The 11567-nt window shown below is 39.3% G+C and overlaps 2 protein-coding genes across 2 annotated transcripts in view; one reads left to right on the top strand and one right to left on the bottom strand.

The window, feature by feature from the left end:
• The window catches only part of LOC107671001 (phosphatidylinositol 4-kinase alpha-like), a 58346-nt gene that overhangs the window by 21970 nt on the left and 24809 nt on the right, over positions 1–11567 (bottom strand). The window contains exons 18-23 of the mRNA XM_016463817.1: positions 11132–11300; positions 10965–11015; positions 2551–2659; positions 2288–2424; positions 999–1132; positions 812–894 (exon numbers count right to left, since the gene is read on the bottom strand). Coding sequence (XP_016319303.1) covers positions 812–894; positions 999–1132; positions 2288–2424; positions 2551–2659; positions 10965–11015; positions 11132–11300 — 683 coding nt within the window. The remainder of the gene's footprint in view (positions 1–811; positions 895–998; positions 1133–2287; positions 2425–2550; positions 2660–10964; positions 11016–11131; positions 11301–11567) is intronic.
• LOC107671000 (heparin cofactor 2-like) lies at positions 3561–10141 on the top strand. The gene is made up of 5 exons (XM_016463816.1): positions 3561–3641; positions 4617–5539; positions 8783–9056; positions 9404–9548; positions 9732–10141. Exons 2-5 carry the CDS (start codon positions 4618–4620, stop codon positions 9921–9923), a joined length of 1533 nt encoding a protein of 510 aa, XP_016319302.1. The 5' UTR covers positions 3561–3641; position 4617; the 3' UTR covers positions 9924–10141.

Genomic DNA, 11567 nt, shown 5'->3' on the forward strand with positions numbered 1-11567 from the left:
GAGAAGTGCTCACTAACACAGATTTAGACAGATTTGTGAACAATATTTGAGAGAAATAGGCCTTTTGTGTACATAGAAAAAGTCTTAGATCTTTGAGTTCAGCTTATGAAAAATGGGGGCAAAAACAAAAGTGTTGCGTTTATAGTGTGTATTTATATATACATAATAAATATACACAGTGCACACATACATATGTACACAAAAACTTTTATTTTGGATGCGATTAATCGTTTGACAGCACTATATATTTTTTTTCATTTGTTTTATCATCCAGCAGTTGAAAATATGCATCTAATAACTTACATTAACATTTATGCATTCATGCAAAGTGACTTATAAAAGTGGAACAAAAGCAATTTCTCAAAGAGCCAAAAATATTTTAGTTTACTTCTTATAGTAAATATTTTGAGTTTACTGGATCAAAAACTAAATAAATTTTTAAGTCATATTGTGATTAGTTTAGTTAGATTAGTGAGTTAAGACAGATGATTCAACAGTGTTAGAGTTTGCATTTCTTCAGTTCAACTAGTCTATTTCAATAAACTCGGATTTAAGTTTGTACGCTCAATCCCTCAAAAATATTCATATGATTCTCCGTATTGCATTCTCATATCAAAATATTGCAGTAAAAAATAATGTGGGTAAATATCACTGTTTATTGTCATATTGTTAACATATAAATTATTATATACGATTCTTCATGTACATTTAGTGAAAAACATGCTTTGTATAATTGCAACTAGATTTTTGCTTCTTGCAAACATTTTGAATCTACTAAATTAACAACATTAAATTCTGTAAAGTTTCTGACCTGATTTGTCTTTCTGGATGGCCTTGTCCTCAAAGTATCTGAACATCACCTGGAAGCGGTCGGCATCATTCGAGTGCAGCATCCTGTGGAAGAGAATGAATAAAACAGAGACAGATGGGTAAATCACATAATATCCCCACAATGAGAGGAGCTGTACTGAGGACAGTCAGAAAGAGAGGTCTCGAACCTCATATACTCCAGCCGGTACACAGACAGCAGGTAAGTGCACATGGCGAAGTCGAGTTTATTGATGAGGGCGGCGGCTTCGGGTGACGGATCCAACAAATTAATGATGGTGCAGCGCAGTTCACTTAACTCCGCCTTCAAAACCAGATCGGTAACAGTTTAATTTGACATTCCACTAACTATCGGTAACTCCATGTCTACTAGCAGTCATTAGAGTATTAGCAAATAGTCTGCTTAATATCGGCTCTCACTTATTCTACTAACTATAAGTAACTTCGCAAGTACATGTCAACTTATTCTAGTAACCTTAACCCCTTACCTAACAGTCTACTAATACTCTAATAAGAGTTATTTGACATGTTTTTGCAAAGTTAGTCTGAAGTAGACAATTGAAATACAGTGTAACCAGAAGATTTCTAACAAACAAAACAAGGGCTGGGTTCAGAATGGCAAGCTAGTATAAACTGTATACTGCTTGTCATTTTTATAAAATTGCATGTGAAACAGTATGCAGTATGCAAGGATAAAGTAGTTTGCAACAGTGTTGTCACATGATCGAAACACGTTGCATGTTCAGTTAATGTCATCCAGTTAATTTCTAAGAAATAAATTTGGTTGCTTTGCATTTTTTAATCAGTTTTTCTTATAAAACTGTTGGGAGTTAAATCAAATAAGTCAATAAGCTAAAAAAAAATAAAAAGACATTTTTCATGTGTTTTATCATCTAGCAAGTGAAAATTATGCATCTACTAACGTACATTAACATTTATGCATTTTTCCAAAGTGACTTACAAAAGAGGAACAAAAGAAACAGCAGCACATCTGATTTGAGGAGCACAAACACTGCACTTTCACATGCAACTTTAACACTTAGTGTTAGAGATAACAGTATTATAGATTTTTGACTTAAAGAGACAGTTCACCCAAAAAAATGAAAATTCTGTCATCATTCAATCAATCTCAAGTTGTTTCTGAGTTTCTTTTTTTCTGCACATAAGATGATATTCTGAAGAATGTTGGTAACCAAACAGTTGATGGTAGCCACTGACTTACATTGTATGGAAAACAAAAATACTATGGAAGTCAATGGCTACCACCAGCAACTGTTTGGTTGCCAACATTCTACAAAATATCTTATTTTGTGTTCAGCAGAAGAAACTAATTCATACAGGTTTGGAATAAACTGAGGTTGAGCAAATGATGACAGAACTGCCATTTTTGGGTGAACTGTCCCTTTAACACCTGGCAGCTGTAAATCAACACTGAGACAGTGAGAGATCGTTGGGATACCGGAGTAACCGTGTCGTTTTTCAGAGCCGAGTTGTACTGGAGTTCTGAACGCAGTGGTTCTCCACTGGGGAACGTGAGCAGCGGAGATTTAGTGGCGATTTCACACACTCCCTCGTACCATTCCTCAGGCCACAGACCTAAAACACACACAGACACAATCCTGTAGAGATAATCTCAGAAAGAACTCTTCAGGTTATGAGATCACAAGAGCACACAAGACTTGGTGAATGCATGCTGAAATGCTAACGATGTTAATTTCTTACCAGAACCTTCCACAGCAAACCCCATGACCACAGAATAGAGGCAGAAATCTCTGAACAGCTTCTGAAGGCGAGGTTTGGCCTCTTTAATGGGTGGCAATCGGCGGGTCAACTGCATACAATCAAACACAAAACACATGAATTTAACTTTAAACATAGAAACAATCAAAATGTTGGCCGTTCTTTCAAAGGATTATAGCCACCAAAAAACTGCCACTGTTTGTGCATTTCATTTTTTTTTTAATTCCATTTATTACACATTTGTTATTATAGCCAAACATAAAAAATAAAATAATAAAAAATGTATAATAATTTAAAAATAAATAATTAAATTTAAAATAAAAATATAAATGTATAACTTTAATATTGGTTACTCTATTGATCATTGTAACAATTTTCTTATCATATCAGGGATTTGTTTAGAGTCAACATTAATATTACACATTATCTGCTTGCAATTCATTGCATTGCATTACACAAAAAAAGTCTAAATGGAGTCCAAATCATTAAATACATATAAATTTTTTTCTCTAAGAATGTATATACCAGTCAAGTTTTCCAAAGCAAGATTACATGACATTTCTTCAAACCATTGATTGCTTTTCCATGCACTTTTAACCAGGATAAAACTAAAATCTATAAGCTTGCATTTACAAAATTAGCAGGGTAAACATGCAATAAGAACAATTTAGCCTCAAAGGAAACACTCTTTTCAGTCATGTCACAAATCACATTAAGAACCTTCTCCAGAACAACTGCAACTCTCTGCATGCATACAGTGAAACGGTATGCTAATTTCCTCATTACATTTTATACAGTTGTCAGGGATATTAGGATAAAAGCTATGCAGTTTAACTATGGTAATATAAGTCCTAAGAGTGCATTTACAGTATATTTGTATTAATTTGCACCCAGTATTAAGGTATTGAGTGCATTTCAAGGGTTAAATGAGTCAGATGAAGGTCTGTGAGCACTGTTTGAACTCGCTGCTGTTTGATCAGTGAAGAGCCACTTCAAAGTCCAGCTGGAGAACGAATCCACAAACGGACCGTCCACACACACACAAACACAGAGATTCCAGAGGGACAGAGCAGGTAAGCAGCTCAAACTAGCATAAAAGGTTTCATAAGACTGTCGACACTGGTGTGATATTTCTGAGATCAAGCGAAGGAAGTAAGCAAAAGCAAAACTTTAACCATCATTGAAAAAATATATATTGATCAACCACTATTCAGGATATTGGGTGCCCTCATAACTGTCTGTAGTGGTCACAGCTTTGGATTTACTTCACTTGTAAGTCATTATGCATCAGTGTTGTATTAGTAATATTGAAAAAAAAATAAATAAAACTAAAATAAAATAAAACTCAAATGAAATGAATATCAAAAAGGTTGCCTTGCCAGCTTACTAAAAATAGTTAGTAGTTAAAGTACCTAATGTACTAAAACTGAAATAAAAACAAACTAAATAGAAAATTAAAAAAAACTATAAAATAAAATAAAAACTTCAATTTATAAAAAAAATACTAAAATTAAAATGAATACTAACAATATTAAAATAATAAAAAAATAAAATATAAATAAATACCATAACAGCATATTAATGCGGTATTATTAAATGAACACTACTTTCCCTTACAGAAAAACCATATGAACTTTACCATGTGCAATCACATGTTAAAATCACATGTGAAATATGTGAAACACATATAGAACACGTGTGAAACATGTAGTTTTGTAACATTTTCATGTTGTAAATGTGTGAAACCCATGTGGTCACTTTTCCACGTGACCACTTATTGTCCACACGTGTCCATGTTCATGTGTTCATATGTGATCACATGGGTTTCACACATTTACACCATGAAAATGTTACAAAACCACGTTTCACATGTGTTTCACATATTTCACGTGACATTAACAAGTGATTGCACCATAAAACCATAAATTAATAAATGTAAATGTGCACATGGCATATGAGCATTGCGTGCTATATTTCAGAGAAATGTCTATGTTATATAAGCAAATTTGTCAATCGTTCAGTATTCTCAATTGTGCTTGTTTCCATAGGATGTGGTTCGTTACATTTATAGTAATAGCCTCTCTCCTGAGCAGCCCCGCTCTGGCTGGAGTCAAAGACCTCAGTTCACACTTTGACGGAAATGAGAAGGAAAAGTCAGTGGATGCCCGTGGACTTTCTCCAAATGGAGAGAACACAGACATGGAGTCCATTCCCCTGGACTTCCATCGGGAGAACACAGTCACGAATGACCTCCCTTTGGAGGGGCTAGAAGATGAAGACTACATCGACTTTGATAAGATCTTGGCAGAGGGCGAGGATGACTACAGCGAAGGTGACCATATAGACGAGATCTCCACCCCTGCTCCTGACCTGGACCTCTTTGGGGAGCCCAGTGACCCCAAAATACGGCGAGCACGCCTGTTGCGGCTTTTCCATGGGCGAACTCGCCTACAGCGCATCAACGTGGTCAATGCCCGATTCGGGTGTCGGCTTTATCGGAAACTGCGCAATCGACTTAACCAGACGGACAACATTCTGCTCGCTCCTGTCGGAATCTCCATTGCGATGGGCATGATGGCTCTGGGAGTCGGCCCAACCGCTCAGGAACAACTCTACCAAACTCTCGGATTTGGCGAATTCATCAACGCCAGCACTCATTACGATAACTCGACCGTGCACAAGCTGTTCCGTAAACTCACGCACAGGCTCTTCCGACGGAACTTCGGCTACAACTTACGCTCCGTTAATGACCTGTATGTGAAACGTAATGTACGCATACAGGAGGCTTTCCGCAGTGATGCAAAGACGTACTACTTTGCAGAGCCGCAGTCTGTGGACTTTGCCGACCCGGCCTTCCTTGTGAAGGCCAACCAGCGCATTCAGAAGATCACCAAAGGTCTGATAAAGGAACCGCTGAAGAGCGTAGACCCAAACATGGCAGTGATGCTCCTGAACTATCTCTACTTCAAAGGTGAATCAATTCTAGCCCATTCAAATTCTGAAACTCTTTAGGACTAATGGTTTAATCCTTCATTTGAACAGTCTGTACTTAATCCTAAAGCAAATAATCATGTACTATGTGAAATGTTTTGTGTACTACCACTGAGTTCAATGTTGAACATTTAGCTTGATGCAAGCCTGACTCAGGGCTGTCAAACTCGGTCCTGGAGGGCCTCTGTCCTGCAGAGTTTAGCTCCAACTTGCCTCAACACACCTGCTTGGAAGTTTCTAGTATGCCTAGTATGACCTTGATTAGCTGGTTCATTGCGTGTTTAATTGTGGTTGGAGCTAAACTCTACAGGACAGTGGCCCTCCGGGAGCAGGATTGGACACCCCTGGCCTGACTAAATAGACCAGCATCTTGACTAGGTCAACCAGCAAGACTTCATTGTCACATTGAGGCTGGTCAAACAAGCATCATGGAGCATCATTTCTTGTGAACATGGTTCCCCAGCCCCGATGGTTACAACAGGTTTTGCTGGCAAAACTCGTAGCTATGCTGGTCCACCAACATGACCTGTACCAAATTAACATAGACCAGCGTAGGCTGGAATTGTACTGTTTTTTTCAACAAAGAAATCTGTAGATCAGCGTAAATAACCCTGCTCCTGGGGCGCTATTTTATTTCAGACTTCGTTTCCCTGCCCTGGTCCAAAACACCTGGCAGAAATGTTCAAGTAATCCTAAACACTTTGATTAGCTGGTTCAGGTGTCTTTGCTTACAGTAGCCCTGCCGGAGCAGATTTGGCTATTCCTGCTATTTGGTGAACAGAAACTTCTGTCTTAACCAGGGTTGTTCAATCCCACTCCTGGAGGGCCAATGCCCTGTAGAGTTTAGCACTAACACACCTTCCTGGAAGTTTCCAGTGATCCTGAGTACCTTGATTAGCTGTTTCAGGTGTGTTTAATAAGGGCTGGAGCTAAACTGTGCTAGAAGATGACCCTCCGGGTGCAGGGTTGGCTTCCCCCAACTGTATATATTTGGCAAATAGGAACATCTGAGTCAACAAGTGGTGTTCAATCCTGTTTCTGAAGGGTCAATTTCCTGAAGAGTGTAGCTTCAACACATTTGCCTGAAGGATTTTGCAACCCCGAAGACCTTTATTAGCTAGTTTAGGTGTGTTTAATTAGGACTGGAGCCAAACTCTGCTGGATGATGGCCCTCCAAGAGAAGGGATGGCTACCCCAGTTGTAGATCTTCTGTCGCAACCAGGGTGGTCTACTCCCACTCCTGCAGACTTTACCACTAGCACACCTGCCTGGAAGTTTTTATGATCCTGAAGACTTAAGGTGTGTTCAACGTAAAGCGGCGCTGCACAGACAGATTGGTGTATGACATCAAATACCGTGAGAGCAGACGGCTCCTTATGCTTTCGAGTTGCTTTTGCGGTACTTTGTCATACACCGATCAGTCTGCACAGCGCCACTTCAAGTCGAACACACCTCTTGATTAGCTAGTTCAGGTGTGTTTAATGAGGGCAAGAACTAAACTCTGCAGGAAGAAGGCCTTCCGGGAGCATGACTGTCTACCCCAGCTGTAGATATTTGGTGAATAGGAACTTCTGTCTCAACCAGGGGTGTCCAATCCTGCTCCTGAAGGGTCCATTATCTGCAGAGTTTAGCTCTAATACATGTGCCTGGAAGTTTCTTGCAATCATGAACACCTTGATTAGCTGGTTCAGGTTTGTTTAATGAGTACAAGAACTAAACTCTGGAGGATAATGGCCCTAACTGCCTGCCCTGAGAACTAACTGCTGTAGATTTTGGTGAATAGGAACTTCTGTCTCAACCAGGGGTGTTCAACCCTGCTCCTGGAGGGCCAATAACCTCTAGAGTGTAGCTCCAATACATGTGCCTGAAGATTTTTGTTATCCTGAAGATTTTAGGCTTGTTTGAGAGGCATCGGCACTGCACAGACCGATCGGCGTATCACAAAGCACCACGAGAGCGACTGGAGAGCACACAACTCTTTATGCTTTTGAATTGCTCTCAAGGTACATTGATGTCATATGCCGATCGATCTGCGCAGCACTGATGCATCTCGAACAAGCCTAAAGTCTTTAGGAAAACAAAAACCTTCAGGCACATGAAGGTTCTCTTCAGGCACCTTCTGTCTCAACCAGGGGAGTCCACTTCCACTCCTGGAGGACCAATGTCCTGCTAGCAAACCTCGTAGCTACGCTGGTCCACCCACTAGACTTGCACTAGTGATGCACAGATGGCGGTTATATCCACAGCCACTGCGGATAATCTGCAAATCGGGTGGGTCGGGTAATAAAAAAACGCATTCTGATTATTTGCGGGTGGCTATTCGCACGTGGATGAGATAAATCATTAATGATGGAAATATTAACTACATTTTCTAAAATATGAACATGTTTTATATACATTTTTTTCATAAGGCAGACGATTTCATTTGTGTGTGTGTGTGTGTGTTCGCCTGTTCGGGAAGTTTAAGTGACAGAAACGGTGACATTCCAAATAAAGTTTGAATGAAGTAATGCCATTGAGTAGGCTAATGTGGCCAAAGAAGATCTTTTGTTTTATAAATAGACTAAATGTTTATTTAAAAGCAGCCCACGATCAGCGTATAATGTTACAGTTACCCTTTACGGCTCCGACGAGATTTTGTTCAGTCCTCCACGCGGTGCCAACTCACAAAAGACTATTAGCTAAACAGCGCGGAGAGTCGCTTCTGGGATGCTTCTGAAACGTGCAGCAGCGCGGCTGATGTAAACAAGCACTGACTAGAGCGGCCGCGATCAGCTCTGGTGGCCGTGGAACCGTAATGTGCCACAGCCGTGTGCAGTGATGCGCAGATCAGCTCTAACGTCACTGAATCGGCTGTTAAAAATTAACCATTCATTCATCATATCATCATGCAAAACTAAGAATTGTAATGTGACGATCGGGTGCGGTTATCTAAATCAGAAAAAAATATAGGTGCGGGTGGGTGGCGGGCGGATAATTTATTTGAAGCTGCCAAAACACCGGGCTGTAATTTTCCAAGTACTGCTGAACACATTGATAAGCTGGTGTGTTTGCTTAGCTCAGCTGTGCAGGACTGTAGCCCCCCAGGAGCAGGGTTGCCTACCCCTACTGCAGATCTTCTGATTACTTCAGAACTTTTGATTAGAAGTCAGAAGGAATAATATTGCATGCAGCTCACAAATAACACCACAATGTAATGTTTTCGCTGGCACAACAAATGCAGGTACGTGGGAGCAGAAGTTCCCAAAGGAACTGACACACTACCGGCAATTCCGTGTCAATGAGAAAAAGCAGGTGCGCGTTCCCATGATGCAGAACAAAGGAAGCTACCTGGCGGCCGCTGACCACGAGCTCAACTGCGACATACTGCAGCTGCCCTATGCCGGAAACATAAGCATGATCATCGCTGTTCCACAGAAACTCTCTGGAATGAGATCCCTGGAGCAAGAGATCTCCCCAACCCTGATTAGCAAGTGGCTTAACAACATGACCAACAGGTAAAGCACTAGCCGCAGGCTTGAGACCAAGTTGCAAACAGGTTAGCAAGGTACTTTAATGTCCTGACCAATGGCTTGAAGTGCTTAACATAATTTCCCCAGATTGGACAAGTTCCTGGATCAATATCCTTGTTGGTTTTGGACCTCTCAGATTCTAGAGTTAACCAATATTCTTATAACCCTGCTGTCATTTCCCTGAATTTCCACATTTAGTGGCATGTTATGTTTTGGAATATAGTTCAGTCTATGGTTTAAATTAGGGTGATCCAGAAATGCATCCTACTTGGCTAAATCATTCTTCCTTTGTCTTTTCGGCTTTGCATGGTCTTAAAATCTATCTCTTTTAGGACTCGTGAGGTGGTTTTCCCTCGGTTTAAGCTAGAGCAGAACTACGACTTAATTGAGCACCTGAAGGAAATGGGGCTGACGGACCCATTCACTGAAAAGGGTGACTTCTCCCCAATGACTTCCGAGAAGGTCATCATCAACTGGGTAAGAGAACAACTGATATGTGCCAAACCAATTTAACTCAATTTGTTCAACAGGCCTTTTTACTGCTGTGTTGAGAGCAATTTAGGTCGCCTATGCCTAATCTCTTACAAAACATACTCTTTAGCCTTTCATTGCACCATCATAACCTTCTTTTCCTGTAACCCTCCTCCTCTTCTCTCTCAGTTTAAGCATCAGGGCACCATTACAGTGAATGAAGAAGGTACGGAGGCCGCAGCAATGACAAGTATCGGATTCATGCCTTTATCAACACAGACGCGTTTCATCGTGGACCGCCCCTTCCTTTTCCTCATCTACGAGCATCGCACGGGCTGCGTTGTGTTCATGGGACGTGTGGTAGACCCTTCACAGAGTTAATCAGATACACATACACAATAGCAGCAGTGCAATGGCCGATGCATCACTGTATAACAATGAAACTAAAGTGTTAGCCAAATAAGCGGATGAGAATGATGGTTGTTTTGTTTTATCAAGTGACGTAAGTTTTGTAAAGAAATGCTAGTGAAATTGATAAACACTGTGTATCTGTGTATTTTTGAAGCAGAACATGTTGTTAAATAAAATGAATCAGAGGACTGGTTTATTGAATTAATCTGTTCAAAGGGTGAATAAAAACAACGCTCGAGTACACCCACAACATGGCAGAACATTTTGCAAGACAAGTAAATATTTGTCAGAGAAGTTAAAGTCTAACCACAGGCTCTCAAGATCTAATTACAATTTCTGCACAGACACATGAATAATGAAGCATCCAACAAGAGCAGAAAGAGTAAAAAAAAACAGTATCTGATTTCAAAAAAGGATCAAGATTTATCTAATTTACGTACACAAAATCTTTGATTAGCTACTTTCATGCTTTTGCCAAATGTACTCTTTGATCTTCAAAAGCATGTTAGCCCTGAGAGAACTCATTTAAAGGGAGTGAACAGGAAAACATTTTTCCTTTCCATTAACATTTGCATATTATATCAGATGTAAAACAGGCCTAAAAGAAAATATTGATATTTTTTATTTGTGTTTCAATGTAATCAACAACTCAGTGACTTGTTACTTAACAAAATATTTATTTATACAATTTAATAGAAAACTATGAAAGTTATTTTTCATATTTATAATATTTAAATATTTTTCATATTAAATTTTTTCTAAGGAATTTTATGACCTTTGAATATTATAATAAATATAATTTTATTACTTATAATATTATAATTGTAATATTATTCTATTAAATGGTATAAAATAAAGTGTATTAAATATTTTGTTAATACAAAATCATTCAATTTTAATATTGAAATCATAACTTATGCTTGCAGCACCTCCCCTTAAATAAAAGGCATATAAAAAGAAGGAAATGGGACTCGGATGTCTAAATATGGTGTGTTTGTCTGTGTGTCTTACCACAGCGATTACAGGGATGAGAACGCCTAGATTACCAGCACTGCTGGACGCCTAGAAAATAAAATAACTAAATTAAAACAACATTCAAGACACACTGAAACATTCTAGAATCCTCCTTTTAATAACTGTAAGTGTAGAGCCAGACCGCAGGTCAAACACAGACTGACTTTGAGGGCCGGTCCTTTATCACTGGCGCGTTCGCTGGCTCTCTTGCCCTCCAGGCCGAGCTGAACGAACAGCTCCAGCAGATTGACCAGCAGCTCGTCCACCAGCTGCTCCCCCTGCAGGTTAGCCGCGATATTAGCCAGTGCGTTTATCACAGCTAGAGAGCAGTGCCTGCACAAACACACACGCTTTACATTAAACCACCACCAGAGACACACTGGAAGTGGATTTTAAGGAATAAACAGTACAGATGTATGAATCATGTAAAATATCATGAAGAAAACTTTCAGAATTCACAAAAATGTACTTATTAGCCCACAGTAATTTGACCTGACCTGATGATTAACGGTGTAAATTATGCCAATACGCAAATTAAAAAATTATTAATTTCTAATATAATTTTATAATATTATAATTTTAATATTATTATATTTAATT

The sequence above is a fragment of the Sinocyclocheilus anshuiensis genome, unplaced genomic scaffold (genome assembly GCF_001515605.1).
Source record: "Sinocyclocheilus anshuiensis isolate Anshui unplaced genomic scaffold, SAMN03320099.WGS_v1.1 scaffold332, whole genome shotgun sequence".
NCBI classification, from domain to species: Eukaryota; Metazoa; Chordata; class Actinopteri; order Cypriniformes; family Cyprinidae; genus Sinocyclocheilus; species Sinocyclocheilus anshuiensis.

Excerpts from the sequence above, each read along its gene's own strand:
- LOC107671000 (XM_016463816.1), top strand. The coding sequence starts at position 4,618 with ATGTGGTTCGTTACATTTATAGTAATAGCCTCTCTCCTGAGCAGCCCC. Across the intron at positions 5,540-8,782 it reads GAACTATCTCTACTTCAAAG|GTACGTGGGAGCAGAAGTTC; the intron begins GTGAATCAATTC and ends CAACAAATGCAG. Across the intron at positions 9,549-9,731 it reads AGAAGGTCATCATCAACTGG|TTTAAGCATCAGGGCACCAT; the intron begins GTAAGAGAACAA and ends CTTCTCTCTCAG.